Below are 22862 nucleotides of genomic sequence, written 5' to 3'. Positions count from 1 at the left end.
ACACACAGACATAAATGGTGGTGGCAGGGGGCATCTCTCACTGCATGATGGGACAGTGATCGCACAAAATTGGATAAGGCAGGTTTTGTGCCACAATGAAAAGGCGGAAGATGGAGGAAAATAGAGTGGGAGGAAAGAAAAGAGGGAAGAGTTGTGTACATCAAGCAATTCTAGGTCATCTGAGGTCTCATCAAAAGTCATGGACATCTGGACAAGTCTTATTAAATAAAACTTTAAAAAAAAAATAGTTAACAAATAAAGCGGACAAAGTAAAATTAAATATGAAATGAAATGCTACCTTAGCAACAAAGCAAAATAAATAAGTTGAAGTAATAAAATCACTAAAATTGAAACAGGTATAAATTAAAGCTAAATAGAAATAAAAATGTAAAAAAAAAAAGTCAAAATCACATAAAAATAATAAAATTTAACTAAAATGAAAACCTTTAAAAATAATACAAATACAAAAAAAAAGCCTCTCATGACCCTGTTCCCAAACTGAAAGTAAAATGCTGTTAAAACTACAATTCAAATGCAAAATAAAAATACACATTCTTGATTTATTACTTATTTGTTGGCATTTGCTGAATTTATTAGTATTGTAATATTCATTAGTGGTTTAATATAACAATCTGTACAGTGCATCTCTCTGGAGTCAGTACTGTTCTCTACAAGCAGAGCTGTCTGCTAAGACTGAATGTTCTCATGCACGCTCGCGTTCACACACCAGCACATGTTCATTCCCTGGTCATACGTCCAAGACCAGGTGCTGTGCTGGGAAAAAAAAAAAAAAAAAAAAAAAACACACAATCAATTATAGGCATGGAAAAAAATTCAAGGCACAGACAGAAAGAGCTGAATCCAGAAAACAGCTCGAAATAATTTGACACAGTGCTCGTTCTGTCCCTAAAAATGAAGAATTCCCTTTATAGTTTAATGGGTTTGCATCCATTGTAAGGAACAGGCTTCAAACACACATCTTTTGTACCAGCAAAACTGGAAATGAAAGAAAAAACAGACTCCCTTTAAACACAACAATCTCTGCTACCTAAAACTCTCATGCCAATTGGAAAAGAAATATGTAATATTGCACCCTCATTCCTATCAGAGAAAATATCAAAGTTATGGGAAGACGACACTGTTTAAATAGTAAAAGCAAGTTATATTAGGTTTTAATGTACAGCGGTGTACATAAACTCATAATGCATAAATGTGCTGACATTAGCCAGCTCTAGTATGTTGCCCTACCTTACACATCTTCAGTCAGTTTTGGCATTGAATGCTGGCTGATATATTTGCAATTAATGAATATAAGAGACAAAAGCCTCTATTCTGCATATTTGAAGTCTAGTCAAAAAACACCAAAGCTTAATCTTAACCTGGTCATTTTCATGACAACAGTAAACTAATCTTCTCCAAAAGCTGTTGTTTTTTTAAGGTATTAAGCTATAATCTATGTCTTGGCTGTAACAGACTAAAGCTGAAGTATGTCTAGTATACAATTACTACACATGAAAGATTCAACAAGGGCAGTAACTAGATTCCCTACATTGAGAACTTCCCTCATTATAATCAGCACTCAAATGAACCCTTGACCCATCAGTGAGAATATTCATTACAAATATCAAAGGGATAATTCATCCAAAATGATAATTGTGTCATCATTTATCCACACGTTGCTCCAAACCTGTATGCATTTTTCTTCTGTAGAACACAAAGGAAAATCTTTTTTGCCAACCAAATAGTTTTGCTATCATTGACTTCCAATGTATGGACAAAATAAATACAATAATATCATCTTTTGTGTTCCACAGAAGATAGAAAGGTTTGGAATGAAGGGAGGGTGAGTAAATGATTATTTTTAGGGGAACTATCCCGTTATTTGATCGGTTTGAAATTACGACGGCAATATTCATGTCTAGTTAGTGTTACCTCTGCAGCAATTGAAGTAATATCCACAAAGCAGTGTAAATGTATTTGTCAAATTCAAAAATGAGATAAATAATACTTTAGAACTATTGTAAAGGCAATTCAAATTGTGTGACAGGAGAACGGTGCTTTTGTAAGACACTCACGACAATAAAAGGCAACCAAAACCTGTTTTAAATAGCAAAATGTGATTTGGTGTCCATGTGTTCAGGTAGTCACATAGGAAGACATGGATAGCATATCACACAGGCACGGGATGGTTTAACAGGTACACCTTTCAGAGAGGTGCATTTATATGTGCATGTTAGTGCAAGTGTCTGTGTGGGAATAGAACAATACGTCCAACTAATGGAGGTGTGCAAGCGCAGTCCACGCAGTCTGGTAGCAACTCATCATGGCGTGGGGCTACGTGCTGATGCAATTGCTTTCTCAGGCCTGGTTGGTGGCGATGAGATTTCTCAGCTGTTTGACAACGGTGTCTATGAGCTTCTGCTTGTCCCGTTCGTTTTTACGGAACTGAGCAAACATGTTGTTCTTGCGGCTGGTGTCCTTCATCCTGCACACAATGAATGAAGCATACAAAATCATTAGATTGCAAAAACAGGAAACAATTGATTGTTTTTTCCCACTTGGACACTCTTATATCCTCAGAATTAAATGCTTGTAACAGTAAATCAGAAGAAATCAGAGAAAGCCTAACCAATCCAAATTCGTCATTCATATGACCGGAGATGAATATGAAACAAGAGGGCCACTTAACCTAACATCATGTCAGTCACAGGGTGCTGCACCACTAAAGAGCTCGAGGAAGGGCACAGAGTTGCACTGTGTGGTTAAGAAAGGCGCTCCATATGGTGTTCCATGCAAGAGCCTTGGAGCAGTCCTGCATGGAGGCTCTAATGATCCTGCTCACTTTCCTGCTACTTGTGCCAAACACTTCTTCTCAATAGCCTGGAGATCACTGAGCCAATGCCTGCACATTCCTCTCATTCGCAACCAGACAAATCCTGGCCAAGCTCTCGGAGTTTGACAAAATACTGAAGTGACCCATCATCAAAAAAAAAAACCATTCTATTCTGCATAGTCTGTAGCTCTCAGCCTGAACATTTAAAGGGGGCAAATTATGGAAAATAGTATTTTCCTTGCTCATTTCAAACTGAAAATCGGCGACAGTTTTAAACTAATCGTCAACAAATACACTTCCATTCAAAACTATGGAGTCGTAACCTTTTTTAACGATTCTGAAAGAAGTCTCTAATAATTACCAAGGTTGCATTTATTTGATCAAAGTAAAATGGTAATATTGCAAAATATTATTTCTTGTTTTATTTCTGAATTTTCTGCAGCCATTACTCCAGTCTTCAGTGTCATATGGTGCTTCCAAAATCTATATAATATACTGATTTAGTGCTCAAAACACATTCCTTATGACTAATGTTGAAAACGGTCATGCTGATTAATATTTTTGTGGAATCCATGATACTTTTTTCAGAATTCTTACATGAATAGGAAGTTGAAGAGAACAGAACGCATAAACATCGTTTTCTCAAAAACACAATTACGCACATACATTCTTCTCACATATTATTGTAGCCCAGTTTGCCCTAAATACATGCCCTAAATTTATTATCCATTAATATGTTTATAAGCAACTGAAAAAAGCACAAATGTCAGGGCATGTAAAAACTTCTCCAGGGCCCCAAAACACCCTCGGACCCCAGAGGGTTAAATATAAACCTTTTGTAAAAGAACTCTTTCTTAAATGTTATTTAACATTGTCTTAGCGTCACTTTTGATCAAATTAATGTGACCTTCCTGAATACAAGTATTAATTTCCTTTATAAAAAAAAAAACTTTCTGATCTTAAAATATTGAATGGCAGTGTACATATAATTCATATAGGTACAGTAGCGAAAAAAAAAAAGAAAAAAAAAGCCTTTTCTGTTTAGGGTCAGACAGTAGGTAACTAACTGTAACTTTTTTGCAAGAAACCATTTAATTAACATTCACAAACTTCAGGGAAACCATAAAATACTACAAAGTCTAGAATAAGGGCTTATGAATACACAATTCAAGTTTCAAATATTGTTAAAGAGTGTCGATTTGTTACGGAAGCAATTTCATTATCACCACAGGTACACATCCACTCGCTCTACGTCTGTCAACTCGTCTTATTCGCTAGAAGTATTAGGTAAGATAGCCATGGTCATGGATGCATGACTGTATTGCCATAGTGAAATGCATCGCTGCTTTTTTACAGAGAGCCGCCTGTGATTACCATGGTGATAAGAACCACCACTGCCTAGTGCGGAATTCTTGCTTTGTTGGGCAGGGGAGTTTGTGACTCGCTTCTGGAGTTCAACAAACAAGAGTGGAGATCGAGGCGGACAGAGTTTTGACGCTCAACTGGTTCTGCTTCAGGCAAAGATTTTACACTGGAGATTAGCTACTGACCCGACACAAGCAAAATTGTTTACTGTAAACTAAAATTATTAACACGGCACAGACCTGTCTTTATAGTTTGAGTGTTTGGTTTTAAAATGTTTCTTGAATTTTGATGGTTTAATGCTCTTGGTTGGCGATAATTCACTGCACAAAACATACTGTGGTCGGCACAAACCATGTTTATTCTCACTGTAAGTGAACCTGTATTTTCTTCTACCTTGTGTAGATGAGGACACTGGCCTAATGTGGATAGATGCTATGGGGAACTAGGAGTTTCCCTTAGAAAAAAGCCAGCAATTATCGGTGTATTAATGTAACAATCACTTTTGAAATTGACAAATAAATTGACACTCACAAGTCATTAGTTTGTACTACTTTAATAATGATAAAAGTAGTAAAAAACTAAATGGACCGATCATCTTAAATGCAAACAATTAAACTGCATTTTTATTAAGAATCGACAAAACCATATTCTGTGTCCCTCGTGTCCAAGTTAAAGTGCATTTTTACATCCCCGGCAACGTGTATGTACTGAAAATGCTTGCTATGACCGTCATAAGTTTGGTGCGTTTCTATACTGTATTTTTCTTATTCTAATTTTTTCTTGTTCTTAATGTTAGAAAATTGTATATTCAACAAGTACCAGTGAAATATTGGATATCCCTGTAATGAGGTGACACACAACCACATCACTGCTGGTCCACTTCCTCAGTTTGGATGCTTACTCCACTTAGAAACAAATCAAGATTTTACTGGATTGAGTTTTTTAAAACAAACTAAAACTCATATTCTTACATTTAATCTCCATTTCCCCCTCTAAGCAACTAAAAAGCCTTGTCTTTTCAAGTACACTTCAATAAAGGAAAGCTCCTCAACGAGCCATTTGTGCTCTGAGTCCAGGCACACACACACACACACACACACACACTGTATTCGTGTTCAGTGGTGTGCTAACCCTCGCCAGGCTAAATAATACAGATCACTTTCACAGAGACAGAGGGGCAAGAGGGTAAGGCTGAGGTAAGTGCAGCTCAAATGGGATCAGGCGAGTGTGTGTGTGTGTGTGTGTGGTTGTGTAATGCCAATCCACTGCTGCTTTATATCACAGATACAAGAGGACAGCCAAAGGAGGGAGGAAAAGAAAAAGAGAGTGACAGAGGAAAGCTGAAGTGATCGAGGTCACAAGTCTAGCAAATACACACATAAACATCAGAGGAATGCATGCATTCTGCAAACAATTAAGGAGTTTTAATGACAGCATGCAAAACACTGATATTAACACTCACGCTTGAATATAATAAAATGTCATAATACAATCCAAATCTTAAACATAACATACACTGAACATGTGAGTGAATATAAAAAAAAAATAAATAAAAAAATTAAGAAAGGTCCAGGTCTTATTTCACTCCAAAATACAGAAAAACAGAGATGTAAATAATATAATCATATTATTTTGTGTGTGTGTGTGTGTTTTAATGTATTGTGCGTTTATACATATATACACAAACATAATGATTGATAAATATGTTATCAATAATATATACTGGGCAAAGATAGAATTTAAATGTAAATAGAATAGAATTAAATGTAAAGTACATTGTAATTGTAAGTATCAGTATTGTTATATTATCATCATTATACTCAATTTTGTAGTATACAGTAAATATGGTTTTAATATTTTATATTTAAAAATTAGATTAGATCATTGTATCTGGATAGAAAGTTTTTCATTACTGTATTACAAGAGAAAGATTTTTTTTGAGGTATATTAATGGAAATCTAGGTATAAAATATGCTTAACTGTCATTAAAATAATGTCACAATACTAAAACCTTAAAAAGGGTTAAGTTTCTACAAGGGCTGTCAAATCAATAATTTGTGATTAATTGAAACGAAAATAACAGTTTACATAATATGTTTGTGTACTGTATATATTTATATCTATATATGAATACAGACAAATACATGCATTTATTTCAGATTCACGGTTCGGTTCGATATAACAGTGGTGTCACGGTTGGGTTCGGTATGGGGGTAATTGGTAATTACGTCGCAATGTTGAAAATTTCTGTTTTAAAAAAATGTCTGTTTTAAACCATGAAGGCGAGCCAATGGATATCACACACAAGCAATGTGTGTAAACGTGTAAACTTTGCACAAGAGTTATGCCGGTGAATGTCTTAATTTCAGTCAATGCACTATGCAGAAAGATTTTTATTGATGACTGCAGTGTTAATATTTTGATAGGCCTATAATTCATTGTATAACAGACATGTTTTAGAATACCTTTTTGTAAAACATTTTAATTGAGAAGTAAACATATAGCCTAATCTTTTGTTATCCTCACAGCACGTCAGTTATTTGGTGATTGCGTTATGCCACTGGAAGACGCAAGTACGTTGCCCGTTACGTCGTTTGGGCTGCCTTGTTGAGCACAGTGGCACCGAGAACATTATATTTCACACACTTTAAGCTGTTTTATTTTCCAAATGTAAGTGGATTAGTCGAATCGTTCAGTTTCTAATGCATACCAAACCGAAAGCCTCATACCGAACGGTTCAATACAAATACGTGTATAGTTACACCCCTAATTTTTATATTTATATTTTTATATTTTTATATATATATATATATATATATATATATATATATATATATATATATATATATATATATATATATATATATATATATATATATATATATATATATATATATATATATATATATATATATATATATATATATATATATATATATATATATATATACACACACACACATACATACATACATATACACACACACATATATATATACATATATATTTTTTTTTTAATATATGCATGTGTGTGTATTTATATACATATAAATATATGCAGTACACACACATACATTATGTAAAGACAAATTTTTATTTTGGAGGTGACTGCGATTAATCAATTTGACAGCCCTATTTTCGACATGTAAAGTACTGTTTTTAATTATTTTTCAACGTGAAATATTACCTGGACATTTAAAGAAAATCACCCATGTAAAGGGCACTCTTATCACATAAACACCAAATGCAGAGTACTTACGACCGAGAAATCCTGCTCACGAGTAACATAAGATGAGAGATGAGAGGGAAAAAAATGGTTTGCATGTGATCTGATGTCTTAACGTAAGAGCATGTGGTTTGATGAGTGAGGAGAAGAGCGAGAGACCAGTGTGAGACTCACTTCTCTAGGAGGGCCAGAGCCGTGTGAGGATTGACTCGCAGGTACTTGCATGTGGGTCGGCCGTAGTCAGCCAGATACGTGGACCAGTCCCACTGAGTGAAGAGATCCAGTAACTAAACACAGGACGGTGGAGGTGCAGGGAAGAAAAGACAAAGAGAGATCATTAAAGTTCATTAAACACCATCGCTGGCCCTTGTTAGATCAGGCTAGTTCACTTCTCCCAATGTTACATAAGTGAGCAGGGCCTCTTAAATGAGATTATAGAGGAGACACAGAGGAAAGCAACATGACAAAGCAGGGGATTAGAGGAGAATGGAGGGAGGTTAAAGAGAGAACAACCATTTGCACTCTTTCACCCTGAATGCAGGGCTCTTTCTGACCCGGACCTGACCCTATAATGGGCCGGTAATGACCCGTGATTGACCCGGCCAAAAATGCACCCCTGAGCACTGGCTCAATAAACAACAGAGTGCATTCCTCCCTCCCAAACAAACCCACTCACACAAACACACACATTTAGACGCAGATTCAGTGCTGGGAATGCAAACAAACACAATCAAACATGTCATCAAACTTGCAAACAGAAAAAGGCCAAATGACCATACAACAATCTCTGTATTCAATCGAACGCACAAAGGACGCTGAAAAAACATGTGCCTATGTGTGTATGAGGAAAGTACACCCATGACAGCAAGACATAGCTATAAGTATGTTAAACTCACTGTTATAATTGAGCTACAGCAGGTTTTTGTGTAGTCAAGCTACAGTCTTCAGCTGTCTTTCCAAGTATATAGTGAAAATTTGTAGGATTAAAGGATTAGTTCACTTTTAAAAAAAACTTTTGCTGATAATTTACTCACCCCCATGTCATCCAAGATGTTCATGTCTTTCTTTCTTCAGTCGAAAAGAAATTAAGGTTTTTGATGAAAACAATTCTCAATATAATGGACTTCATTGGGACCCAAACGGTTCAAGGTCCAAATGACAGTTTCAGTGCAGCTTCAAAAGGCTTTAAACGATACCAGACGATGAATAAGGGTCTTATCTAGCGAAACTATAAGCACACAAACTATAAGTAAACACTGACTCGGTACTTCCGCCTACCTCAACTGTGACCTTTTCCACGTAATTGCGTATTACGTGACGTCACGAACGCGCATCACAGAACAGAGCAAGGCGAGCATTTGTGCTTATAAAAATTTATTTTTGAAATGACCGATCGTTTCGCTAGATAACACCCTTATTCATCGTCTGGTATCGTTTAAAGCCCTTTGAAGCTGCACTGAAACGGTCATTTGGACCTTGAACCGTTTGGGTCCCAATGAAGTCCATTATATTGATAAATGTTTTCATCAAAAATCTTAATTTCTTTTCGACTGAAGAAAGAAAGACATGGACATCTTGGATGACATGGGGGTGAGTAAATTATCAGCAAAAGTTTTTTTAAAAGTGAACTAATCCTTTAAATAGTCACATCTCATCTTTGTCTTTCAGCATAAGCACACAAAACTGAGGACAATCAAAGTTTGATTAAATTTTATATATCCAAGATGAAGCCAACCTAAAAGTGCATATCCTAGGTCTGTTAAGTGAATATATTTCGTATAGGGTGCAAACATTTAGCGGGAAAAAAGGTAAATTTTCAATAGTGTATCAATGAATGAAATCACTTTGGAAAGGAGCTTTGTGGGATCAGTGTGGGAAATTTTTCTACCGATTGTATGGAATGCTGATGAAATGACTGATTTTCGCCTCGCCTGCGAAAACAACGTTAAATATGGATGAACAATAGTAAATGTGAAGTCACCTATAGTCTGACTTCACAAAAAGAAAAACATATCAGACTAAAGCATTTACGTCAGCAATTATTAAGTCCATCTGAAATCAACCTTGACAAACAACAACTTAAACCACCTGCTTTTCAAACCATGTGCACACACCCTGTGCGATGGCAGATAAGCAGCACCTGCGTAAGATAAGTGCTTTTTGGATTTGCATTCATATGTTGTTTGTTCCTTTCTTCTCTCTTCTTCCCGCTGGCATGGTCTGCACAGACCCACCAAGGGAGGAAGGCTGAGAAGAAGAGAGAGAGAGAAAGAAGCCAGGTTTTGCCGCTGTCATTTGTAATCTGAATGCACTTGCATTCCACATAGCGCGAGCTAGTGTGTCAAACTCGTCCATGACCCAGGTTTCACCTTTCCGCTCTGCCTCTCCGCCCCGCCTTCACCTCCCAATGAACTTCCACTCAGTCTCTCTCTTTGACCTTGGCGTGACCCCCGACAGTGTTATCGGCCCCTCTCTGAACAAACAGAGGGCCATGCTAGAGAGGAGCTGGGGCATGGGGGCGCTGGATTATCACTTCCTCTCATTCTTCTAAAAGAAAGAATGATGGAGAGAAAGGGAGGGAAGAAAGAAAACATGACATTGCACATTGATGTGTTGCTCTCGTTTCCCTCACAGCCTCAGCGTCACCCCTCGTCCACACTATCTCTCCTCACTCTGGGCCATTTGGATAAGGGCTTATAACAGTTATTCTGACCGTCGTACTTGTTTGTTTGGAACGCGGCAGGAATAGCTATTCGCGTTAATAGCCTGGGGGTGTTGGGAATTGACTGCCGTGTTATTCTTTTCTCCCCTAAGGCTTGTTGCTCTTTCTGGCAGCGTTCTGGAAAAACAAGGTTTGATTTGCCACTTTACTGTTGCAATAAATCTAAAAATGCTCTGGTGGAGAGCTTGTTATGTAATGATCACCTATGCCCCAGTAACCTAGTAGCCACCTACAAAGGCTTGTGAATAACCAGCCGATGAAGTACAATTATTCATTACGACTTAATGAGGTCAACCCGAATGAGCTGCTATGTAAAAGAAGGAAAACTAAGATGAGAGGATAACGTTCTTAACCTCGAAGTCAATTAGTTTTGCGTTCTCTAGTCACTAAAGCTAACGTGTTTTGTTCTCTTTGTGCCATCACTGCCACTATCACTTCATCCACGCTTTCTCCTCTCACTCCGTTTCACGTTAGTTCTCCTCTCACCTCTGGCTGCCCTCTGGTTCTCAGCGTTGTTTAGTGCATTCTAGAACTGGGCCGTCAGCCCCAAAGGCTCACGCAGGCCAAAGTCAGTTGAGCTTGAGCTTGAGCCTGAATAACGATAACATTGATAATAACCAGCACAGAAAAGAGAGATAAGCCTGGTAAAGAAAGCAATAACAATAACCCTCACCTAAAACAACCAGAAAAAGAGACCAAAGTAAAACTTAGTAAAACCTATACGTGGCTGTCCTATATTCAGAAGGGCCTACTCAGTTATCTGGCAGAGTAGCTTCAAGCTACGTCTTAATAAAAATGTCTTTTAAAAGTCTACTAAAGATAGGATGAGTCACAATGGGCTGGTATGCGAGTTGTGATTTGAACCGCAGCAAATGTGCTCAAGTGCACGGTCGTAAATGTGAACGACGAGTAAATCCGATACAGACACAGCAGCAGTAAACGTCTGATGGAAGCAAATATGAGCATAAGAGATTAATAACATCAAGTGCTCTGAGAGAAAGAAGTCAGCAAAAAATAAATAAAACAACTGAAATCATGAGTACATTAAGTATCTTTGCTGGCCTCTTCAAATGATCTGTAAACAGTTTTCTCTGATGTACTCATCAAAAAATTTGAATTTTCCTAGTTTAAAGACCTAGTTCACCCAAAAATGAAAATTCTGTCTTCAAATACTTACTGTCACATTCTTAAACCATAAGACTTTGATTCATTTTTAATAAACCCTGAGCGATTTGTCCCTCTATTGAAGTCAATTCCTCCAAAACTTTGATGCTTAAAAAACAAATATTTGATCAATGCACACATAGAGAGCAAATGGAAATGGAAGATCAACAGTACATGCTTGATGCAAACAAACCTAAGAACAATCCTAGTTGGTTCTCACATCAAGCACGTTTGAGATTCTTTTTATCATATTTGATGTTCTCCATGTATGTGCATTAATCATGTTTATTTGTGAATAGAAACCTAAATCTGTTCACCATATAAAGTAATCTTCATTTTTGGGTGAACTATCCCTTTTAAGTGTTCAATTATATAAGCCTCTGACATTTATCTCCGATTCTCTGTCAAGTGTTTCAATACCTAATTTTCTTCAAATCAACACTGTATTGGAGCATTTTCAAAAGGAGTAAAAAGAGATCCAAGAAAGAGGTGCAAAACATTTTGACGAGCAAAATTGGTAGGTCTATAGCTAATAAAAATGGTGGAAAAATCAGAGAGTGGAAACTTTATAGAATAAATAACAATTGTGACCCCCAATTATCCTGTCCACCCAGAGTCAATTAACAAGGGGGTTTCAAACTCACAACTTTTAAGATGCCTAGTTAACATCCATGCATTCTGATCCTTATACCATAACCGCTTTTTTCTGTGGGAAATCTGTTAATGTTACTGAGGAAGGTCAAAAAGAGTCTTATCTTAAAAATGACCTGTGCAGATAATGAACAGAGGTCTGAATCAAATACACTTCGCTCAGCTTTCCGTGGTTCTGGATCATGTGAACGTAGAGAGAGGAGCGGAACGAAAAAAAGAGGAAGGAGCAGCAACTAAAGCATCATTGAACATCAGTCAAAGTTCACCGGGAGGAAAATGATAAGTGGTATCTGGGTACTGAAAAAAAAGGAAAAGTGGCTCCCTGTTTCTCAAGCCATATTTCAGTCTGCCCAGTAGTAGCACACAGAGGTCAGAGGTTATCCATAGAGGTTATCTTGGCTTAGGCTCCATCTACACTAAAGCATCCAGCAAAGCAGCATTCATGAGACACTCAAACACAAATCTCAAGCTATGCAAACATACACGCTCTTAACTGCTGGGAAAGGATATTCATGTCAATCATCAAGGATTAACAATGTTGAACATGTGCTTTCTTTTCCGTCAAAAAACACTTTCAAATGACAAAGTCCTGGAGATAACAGCAACTGTCAATCAAAACAAGAGAAAGAGTAAAAGAGGACTAAGACGAGACCAAAAAAAATTAAAGGGATTTATAATGAAAAGAAGACTATGTGGAGGAGGAAGAGAAAAATGATGGAGAGGGAAAGGAAAAGGAGGCAGCAAGGGAGAGCAGGAGAAGAAGAAGAGGGAGTTGTTGTGCAGGATTCAGATGAGACAGGTCAAAGAGAGGGAATAAAAATAAAGGAGAAACATGGTCAGAACTTTCAACTCATCTTTAGTTAATACAGGTATATAGCTAACAATAGAAAACACATTTTAAAGCATTTATTAACGTAGGTCAATATTAACATTGTAAAATAACAAATTGCAACAGATGTTGACATACATCTGAGTGAATCATACATCTGAGTGAATCAGATTATTGAATTGACAAAAAATGAAGGATGAGACTTTGGTCAACCGGAACCGGGAACACTTCCCAAAACACCTGATGTACTTGTTACATCGTAAGAAGAATGGCATCTACGCTAATATTAGTCCGTTTCTTTCTTATTCCGAGGTCACCGTAGCCACCCAGATCCAGACTGTATCCAGATCAGACGGTCACTGCAGCCACCCAGATCCAGTCTGTATCTAGATCAGATGGTGGATCACCACCTAGAGATGACCTCTACAGCCCTGAATGTCAATGGAGACCAAGACAACTAGATGAACCCCAGAGACAGATCCCCAGTGAAGGCCCTGTCTCCTAGACAGCCATCGGGACAAGACTACAGGAACCAGATGAATCCTTTGCACAATCTGACTCTGCTTTAGCCTAGATTTAAACTGCTGATTTTGTCTGGCCAGAGGAGAATGACAATATTTCGACACACTATTTCCCCGTCTAAATACTGTAAAGCTGATATAAAGCCACCCAGCTTTATATCAAGCTGATGTAAAGCTGCTTTGACACAATTTGCATGGTTAAAAGCGCTATACAAATAATAGTGACTTGACTTGGTCTAAGTCAGTGCGAGCTTGTAGTTGACAAGAAAGTGGTGCGGTTTAAACTGACTAAATGATTAGGTTGTCGTTTCACCGGAAGGGTTTTGATTAAAAATTACAAGATCAAAAAATGTGTGAAAAAAAAATTATGATTAATAAATGCTGTTGAAGTGTTGACCATTATAATTTTATAATGTCTAACGCATTAACGAATAATAACAAATACCATTTTATTGTAAAGTGTTACTGAGATGTTCAAGTAATCGAAACACAATCTTGCCACAATCTTAAAGGCATAGCTATAATTTACATTTAGCTATAATATATTATAATTTACTTAACCTCATGTCACTCCTACGATATAAATGTATTTATTTTGTGGAATGTAAAATAAGCTATTTTGAAAAATAAATATATATATATTTTCTTTTTTGTATATGTACCATGAAAGTCTAATCTTGTTTTGACACCAGTGTTCAGAAAATCTTTTATGTTCTGCAGAAGCAAGCAAGTCATACAGGAACAACATGAGGGCGAGTAAATCATGACTTGAGAAGTGAGAATTTTCAGTTCTGGATTAACTATCCTTTAAGTGCTATAAACATATATTTTACTGCATACTATCATGTCAAAATAGTGGCAGTGAAGTATGTCTATATACAGGGTGTACCAAAGAGAGACTGAACTGAGTAGGGCATAGTGATGCTCTCATTCAAATAGAATTCACCCTGCACTGAACTCTGAACAGAGGAAAATCTGAGTTTAAAAATGAACAATGTCCACTTACCATTGGTCCACTCTGCTAGGATGCTGGTGGGGCTGTGGCACAACTGAGTGGCTCATATAATTACATTAGGAGAAACAGAGACCTACATGATTAAGACTGGACAGAAGTCTCAAGAGAGCTTCAGAGGATTTCAGCAGAGCGGAAGCTCAAACCCAAAGTATTCTGACAACCGTAACTCGATTAAAAAGGGTACAAGCATCTCTATGTCTAAATTAAAACAAACACAGACCGCAAGATACAAAGAGTTCATGTGAACAAGGTTCCACCTTTTCAACTCAATGACAATACTTTATTGATACAGATTTTTTACTCTTACTGGGTGTGTACAGAACAAGTCACTACAGGACACTGCTAATCTATAACTGCAAAATTAACATTTGCTGAGGAAACTCTAAGCAGGTCCAAAAAGCATGAGGGAGGTTGGGGTCAGTGGATGGTCAAGATGGCGATGGTTGCGGTGGCTGATACACTCTGTCTCTAAGCTGAACCCCACTCGGGTCATTGTTCTGTTATCAGTCCTTTTCGCTCTGTTAGCAAGCCACATCTGGGACAAGTGAAAACAGCCCTCTTCCTGAGGCCGCAACGTCTGAGGAGCCATAGTCTGGGGAAGACTTGGCCTCAAACTTACCTTCCTGTCCTCTTCAGACAAGGAAGAGTTATCTCGGGGGTTATGGTGTGGCTAAGCGGTCACAGAGACCTGAGGAAAGTGGCTAAATTCCATTTAAAGATTTCAAATAGCTGCGTGAGTGAACCTTAGAAAAACCTGGTTCACTGAAATCTTAGTAAAATTGGATGACAAACTATGACAGAAGTATTACAAAAAGTTATCCAAAAAATGTCCAATATAAAAAAAAAATTATAATAATGTATAAATAAATAAATATATAACAATTAAATAAATATATAAAGCATTTTTATATATTACATTAATTATAAGGTGCTACATAGTCTTTGGGTTACAGAACAGTTGATTTGGCACGTCCCTCTGTATACTCTCTGTGACCTTTTGGTTGACTTGTTTTGACACTTATTTTAATAGAGTTACAGACTGTAATTCATGGACATTTGACAGCATTTACGTTAGCCTAGGGGAAGAGGTGGCCTCACTTTCAACTTCCTGTCCATTCAGAAAATAGAGTTATTGCCAGGTCAAAATGACAACAAAACAGTCAAAAGCCCATTCGAATGCAGGACAGATCATCTAAGAATGTGTGTTAGTAAATGAATGAACAACATCTATGAATGAATAGTAATGTCTCGCAGGTAGAAGATGAGTTCATTTTCACTGTCCATTTCTCCACACAGCCCGTTTAAAGGTATTGCTGGTGGTAATTAATAACTGTTAGACTGAAAAACTTGGCACTGGCCTGGGGAAGACATGACCTCCCTTTTACCTTCCTGTGGATTCCGACAAGGTAAAAGTTATTGCTGGAGCAGCAGTGTGACAGAACGGTCAGAGCTAAGAGCTAGTAGCAAGAATCTAAAACAGTCTGCGATGTGAAAGAAGAGCTGAGCAGTTTGCCTATGAAGAAAACACAGGATTTTTACTTTTGGAACTTGATCAATGTGCTCTATTCCAAAATGTGCTAAAACAGGATAAAATGCTGTGGAATATTCAAATATGAAAAGGGAATTCAAAACAGCTTTATTACCAGCATGACACACAGTGTCTTTTGTTGAGGCGGTTTCCAGAAATCATATTGGTGTCAATGCTGTTCACGTTTATAAGAAAAGAGTCTTTTTAAGGCTTACAGGAAATGGACATATCAAAACGACTCTTACAGCTGCTGTAAGAAAATTAAGATGGAATGTGGATCTGCATGTGTTTGTGCGTGTGGTGTGGTGACAGACAATAAACCAGCATTACAAAACTCCTACCCCTTTCACAGGGCATGAATAACGATATAATCTGATCAAAGGCTTTTTTGGTGATGGCGTGGTGCTGTCTCTATAGACGTGAACTCTGATAGCCCTCATGATCAGGGTCACCAAAAGGCTACAGACTGAATACTGCTTACTCATGATCACCACAGCATGAAGACAAACAGATTAACAGCTGCCAAAGAAAGGGAAAGAGAGAGAGAGAAAAACAAAACAAAATGAAAGTAAGGGTCAGGTCGGTGCTTGTTATCCCGATGGAATTCACCAAATCCTATTTATGTTACTTAATGGCAAACAAATTGGCATTTGTAAATGGCCTACAACACATTGCGCTTTCCGGTAAGAAGGTGATGAGGGTTGAGATGGAGGTTATCAAAGAGGCAAGACCGGTAAAACAACCTCTCCGTCAAGCCTTTAAATACAAATTCACAGAGGGAGGAGGAGAACGAGAAAATAAGGAAAGAAAAATAGAGGGAAAAGAAACGGAGTAAAGAGAGAAAAAAAGAGAGAAGGGGGAAATAATACCAGGCTCTCTTTTCAGGACCCCCGTGCTGTCCCGTGATGGCATAGCCCTTGGCGCGGGACTGATCTGAATGAAAGGTGAAGTGGTACGGGTTGAGAGGCTCAGACTTTAGATCCCGCCTGACTACCCGACTGGACCAAAGCCAAGGTTACCGAAGGGTCAGCTCGCCCCTGGTCTCTCTCTCTCCTGCTTTCCAGCATGTATAACATGTATAACACATACAGACTTACTGCTTTACCATACAAACCCCCCCTCGGCCTGCCAATACTAACTGAGCCTGTGAGAGACAGAGAGGGAGAAAGAGCGAGACAGATAGCACGTCAGGCTTATCGTCCACTGGCTCCAAGGGAATCCGAGCAGGGTCGGCCGGAGGCCACTCGACTGGCCCACCCCCTACTCGCTTACTCTCTCTCCCTTGGACGGAAAGACAGGCGGAAGGCTGGAGAAAGTGATTACACCTGGTCTGGTTCTGGCTGTTAACTAGAGGAAGGTCAGCCAGCGTGCGCCAGGGCCAGGATGAGTTCACGGTCCAAAACGTCACATTCATGCATCTTCCCGCTCGCTCCCCCATTTTCTTTCCTCATCACTTAGAGTTTTCAGCTATGTGCTCTAAATAATACAATGAGTGAAGTTTGCCGTTAGCATGCATAAATGCAGCTATTTGTGCACATTAAAAAGATGAATATGCACAACAATGTTGCTATGTGCATGAAAAAGGAAGACTCCAAATGCATCCAAGAAAACAAAAAGCATTGCTTTCAAAAGGCTAAGAAAGAAGTTCTGTAGATCAGATATGTAGAAGTGATCCATCATGAGTTGTTGTTTTTTTGAGATCTTCCAAATGAGTAAGTTGCATTCTAAGTTGTAATTTATCTCTATCTTTCTATTGGAAAACAAAACCACTGGTTCTTAAACATTTATTTCATATGTATTAGTAATAATCAATAAAAGGGAATGACATCAATAAAAACAAACATCTACTTGTCTCCACCTGCAGTTAAATAATTAAACCCTGGTATGGCGTTTGTTCCCAATTTATTGTCTCCTTTACAGCCAGATGCTCTGCACACAGGAACATTGAGAACAGGAACATACAATCCATGCAAACGGACTAAAACAGGGCTCCTAGGGTGCAAGTAACCAGAACCAAGGGTAAGAACTGAGGGAAAACCACAGATATGTGGGTCTCATAAATGACCACTATTTCCACACCCAGCCACACTCTCACAAAAACATTCTATTCTACACATATGAAAAGTGGTGGAGCTCCAGTCCAGCTGCTGGACAACAGGATAGTCTGTTTTGATCTGGAGTATTTTACATGTATTTTTAGAAGCAGTGTAATTTAAGGAGATTCATTTACTCACTCTCATGTTGTTCCAAACTAGTATGACTTTCTATGGAACACAACAGAAGATATTTCACTGGGGTCATGAAATGAGAAATCAAAATTAACTTGATCTTTTGACATAAGAGGTCCTTGTACTATAAAAACTTCCTGTAGGTTTCAGAATCAAAACCTTCTTGTTAGTCTAAAAACAGCTCCTATTAAAGCCAATCTGCCAAAACGACAGCTTGTGGAATGTACCACTCTATGATGTAATAGTGGGGCTAAACACCACCTCCAAAGAAGAAGATCAATGTCTGCTTCTACATCACTGCCCGTTTAGCCCCGCCCACCGATTTGCACCTGCAGTAAGTAAATAAAGAGAGAGGCAAACGCGGGTCTGCGCAGAAACCAAACGGCTCGGAAGACAAGACGACACTGTGCAATGCCAAATTGTGGGAAAACGCAGTCTTTGCATTGCCTTCCTTCCGATCCAAAAATCAGGAGAGAGTGGATCAACTTAATGAAGTTCCAGACCGCTTCAGTAAGAACTTTGTTCACTCCATTTTGCAAGGATTCGTGCATAAGGCATAATTTGATGCAGAACTTTTCAGAAAGATTGAAACTAAAAGACAATGCTGTGCCGACTATATTGTATCCGACAGTAATATCGCACAACACAGGTGTGAGTAACAGGTGTTTACAGGTAACAGTAACAGGTGTGTTTATTACGTAGTTACTTCAGAGTCTACAATTCGCCAAGCCTATTCGCTGTGTTCTGATGAGGGGGGTCAAAACAGGACAGAAAATAGCCCATTACTTCTAAGTTATTCATGTAAAAAATCTTGACGACAGTGGACCTCAGAGAACAGTACAAAATAATAAAAAAAAGTTCATGACCACCTTTAAAGAATTAAAACTTCAACCATTTCTGTCCATACAATGAGTCAATGGGGTCTAAAACAGTCAGGCTCCAAAAAAAAGAAAAATGTACTAGGAAACTATTCCATACATTATATTAATATCATGATACTGATATAAGTCATTGTTCACTCCTAGATCAAATACAAGCATTGATCATCTCACGCAACACCATCAAATATGCCAACACAAATCTCAAACGTCAACTAATGTCAAATCTCATTGATTAACACGTCAAGTGGCCAAACATCTTAAAGTTTGTGTTGCCATTTTTAAAGAAGAATGAATATACGTGTTGACCAATGTTTTGATTTGACAGTAAAGTGGCTTAAATTTTGTTCATCATAGAAAGTGATGTTGTCACTTCATATATACCAGTTAGTTGTATGGATTAATTTCAAGTTACTTTAATGTCCTTTTTGGACCTTGAAGAGTCTGGATCCTGTTGACTTTCATAATATGCTGAATCGCTCTACAAAATATCTTCTGTGTTCCGCAGAAGAAAGAAAGTGATACAGGTTAGGATCAACACAAGGGGGATCTTTTTAAGATTCCTTGATCTTTCACATCATCCACTGCGTTTGCGTTTTTATATACGAGAGAGAAATACAGAAAAGGGTAAGCTGGAGAAGCAGGAATCGGTTGACAGTTTGTGTTCATGCTGGAGTGAGAAAGAAGATGCATGTCAGTGCCATCCTCATAGGGCTGAATGGGACCCTGCCGCAAAGAGAGATGTCAACCCCCTGCTCAGAGAATATCTGCTCCCTCACTGACTCCATACAAGCAGGGCAGCTCATCCGTCTGACCCCTGGAGACCTGTGACAGCGCCTCAAACAGGCCTTTCACTGACACACACCAGCACACCATTGGGGGGATGGATTTAAGCGTGACACACTCACTGGGCATTGAGAGGAAGCAAATGGGGGACGATTAAACTGTGACACCTGTCACTGGCTTGTTTAGGTCGACTATGGAGAAATGGTCTGAGGAGAGACGTTTCCTTTTCTTTCTCCTTCCTACATTTCCACTCCTCATTCGTTTTTACTTATTTTCCATAAGCAAAGACAGGAGAGCTGGTTTGCTTGTACAATCGAATTCTGTGGTAGTCTTCGTTCTTTTAAACTTTCTATCTCTCCCTGAAGGAGCCACACAAAGAGCTGATTTGTGGGAGGCTGTAGCTGAAAGGGGTGAGGAGAGGAGCACGGCCCATATGGTTTCATCCTCAATCTCTCTTTCCTGCACACCTTCACTGCCGTCTGTCTGACCCTAGCTACTGAACCAGGCAGGTTAGATTTCAGGGAGACTGCAGTTGACCGAGAAGCTTCATTGAAAACACAAACACACACTCAGGCTCTGGTTCATCCTACTGACATCACTAGAAGAGAATGTGGGACAGAGGTGGTCCTAAAATCTCCCACCGCCCCCAAAGATTCCATGGTTCATACAATCATTGAACTGTTAGTAGATGGCAAAAAAATTGACTGGAAATCTTAACTGTGAAATGGAATATCTTTACTGAACAAATGATTTTATTTTTATCCTAATTTGGGCCTTTATGTCTCTTTTGTAGTGGCAAGAGGACAGGAATTTGGATTTGCATCATCTACATGAGCACCATAGCCTATGGCATTGGTCTCAAACTCAATTCCTGGAGGGCCACAGCTCTGCACAGTTTAGTTCCAACCCTAATCAAACGCACCTGATCCAGCTAATCAAGGTCTTCAAGATCACTAGAAACTTCCAAGCAGGTGTGAATTGGAGCTGGTTGGAGCTAAATTTTGCAGAGCTGTGGCCCTCCAGGAATTGAGTTTGAAACCACTGGCCTATGGTGTTTGATCAAAATAATGTGTCAGAGCTCACAATATAAGCAACATTTAAAGGGACAGTTCACCCCCCAAAAAAGAAAAATCTGTCATTATTCAGCATAATGTCGTTCTGTACCTGTATGAATTACTTCTGTGGAACACAAAAGATGATATTTAAAAATGCTTTTTTTTTTCTCTAGTCAGTGGGGTGCAATATTGGTTTGAATTCTTCATTTTTAACTACATAAATGCAAAAACAACACTTTTGACTGCATTGATGTGCGTATAAGGGAAGAAGGGAGCATAACAGTTGCAATCACGCAGACAGCAGATTGACACTTAATTCCCTCTCCCAAAGGCAAAAGTTTTACAGGGAAATACCAAACAGAAATTTTGGAAACGGCTGGAAATCCCACAACAAGCTAGATTTCAGTTTCATTTTCCAAAGCAACATTTATTTGTACCATAGGCTCATTCATCTCTTAGCCAGTATTTCTACTTCTTCAATAATGACCACATTATGCCTTGACAGTGTTCAGTGGTAGTTTGCTTTCATTTTGACTTTTCAAGCTGCAGGGTCACAACCTTTCGCTTTTACTTAACTAGAAACTGTTAGTTGAAAATCATGTCATGTATAGATCCATTTTTCCCCAAAGCCTGCATGTTGGTACATGCTGAGCAGCAACTGCCTGAAACTAAATGACACATTGATACTGTAAGCGTAAATGTTCCTTGAATGAGACACTCCCGTTAATCATTTCTCTGAACCTGCTCTGAACTTCCTCCAATACCACAAACAATATGAAAATTAATTATAGTCACAAATTAGAAAAAAAAAATGAGTTTACAAAAACGAATATTACAACTACAACAGGAAAGATACACTACCATTCAAAATCTGGGATCAGTCTGATTTTTTATTTTAAATTTTTTTTTTAAATAAATTAATGCTTTTATTCAGCAAGTTTGTATTAAATTGATCAAAAGTTACAGTATTCATGTTGTTACAACTGCTTTCCATTTCAAATAAAAGCAGTTTTTAAACTTTCTTTTCATTAAAGAATTCTGAAGAAATGTATCATTTTCAACAATGCATTAAATTTAAGCAGCAGAACTGCTTTCAACATTTATAAAAACTAATGTTTCTTGAGCAGCAAATCAGCTTATTACAATGATTTTCGAAGGATTACAGTATGTATCACTGAAGACTGGAGTAATGACTGTTAAATTCAGCTTTGCCATCACAGGAATAAATTACAATTAAAATATATTAAAACAGGAAAGAGTTATTTAAATTGAAATAATAGTTCAAAATATAACTGTTTTTACTAAATTTATCAAATAATGCAGCCTTGGTGCTTTTTTTTTTTCTTATAATCTTACTGACCCCAAACATTTGAAGTGTATATACTTAGCTCACACACAGTGCAATATTCAGACCTCAAGAGACCCTGCAATAATTAAATTATATATATATTATGTTCTTTAAAAAAAAAAATAGCTACACAAATAAGGACTTCACCTTTAAGTTTGAAAAGGAGAACCAAATTGCTTGTTTTGTTACAAGAAGTCTTTATAAATGAGGGAACATTCTCCAGATTCCCTGACTCTACAGAGGAGATTGCTGACTGAGTATTGGGAGCAAGCAGCAAATTTCCTTAAACCGCAGTGAACTCCTTTCAGAGGGGGGCTTCAAATTTCTGGCCCACCAACATGTCCCCGCCTTGCACCCTGTTGCCGGAAAAACATTTTTTCACTATGGGTCACTAACGGACTCTGAGTTTGTTTAGCGATTACCAAACACACACACACAAAAATGAAGAAATATAAACAGATTCCAAAATAACCCTGAGAGCATCAAATCATCGGATGGTGCCAGAACATTATAAGGATTACATTTCAATCATTCGTTTCTGTACAAGTATCAAACCACGCTTAAACCAACATAACCAACTCTGACAGCAAAATTTCACCTCAGAGCACAGAGTTATCACAATCACTGAAGAAAAGCGATGACAGAGAAAAAGAAATGAGGAAATGAAGAAAAAAATATAAAGAGACTGTGAGGAGAGGAAATCAGACACAGCT

General features: G+C 38.0%; 1 protein-coding gene across 7 annotated transcripts in view; it reads right to left on the bottom strand.

The window, feature by feature from the left end:
• Window positions 1-541: 541 nt before the first annotated feature.
• The window catches only part of exoc6b (exocyst complex component 6B), a 108398-nt gene continuing 86077 nt past the window's right edge, over window positions 542-22862 (bottom strand). For 3 of the 7 annotated variants that reach the window (XM_079443125.1, XM_079443127.1, XM_079443128.1), the window contains 2 exons: window positions 7599-7711; window positions 542-2485 (listed from right to left, as the gene is read on the bottom strand). In XM_079443125.1, coding sequence (XP_079299251.1) covers window positions 2359-2485; window positions 7599-7711 — 240 coding nt within the window. In that variant the 3' untranslated portion in view covers window positions 542-2358. Of the gene's footprint in view, window positions 2486-7457; window positions 7470-7583; window positions 7712-22862 lie in introns of all 7 variants that reach the window. The other 4 variants (XM_079443129.1, XM_079443130.1, XM_079443126.1 and 1 more) reach the window with 3 other exon arrangements.

The sequence above is a fragment of the Barbus barbus genome, assembly GCF_936440315.1.
Source record: "Barbus barbus genome assembly, chromosome: 2".
NCBI lineage: Eukaryota > Metazoa > Chordata > Actinopteri > Cypriniformes > Cyprinidae > Barbus > Barbus barbus.
The sequence above is the reverse complement of the archived record's forward strand: the minus strand, read 5'-3'. Positions and strand labels throughout refer to the sequence as shown.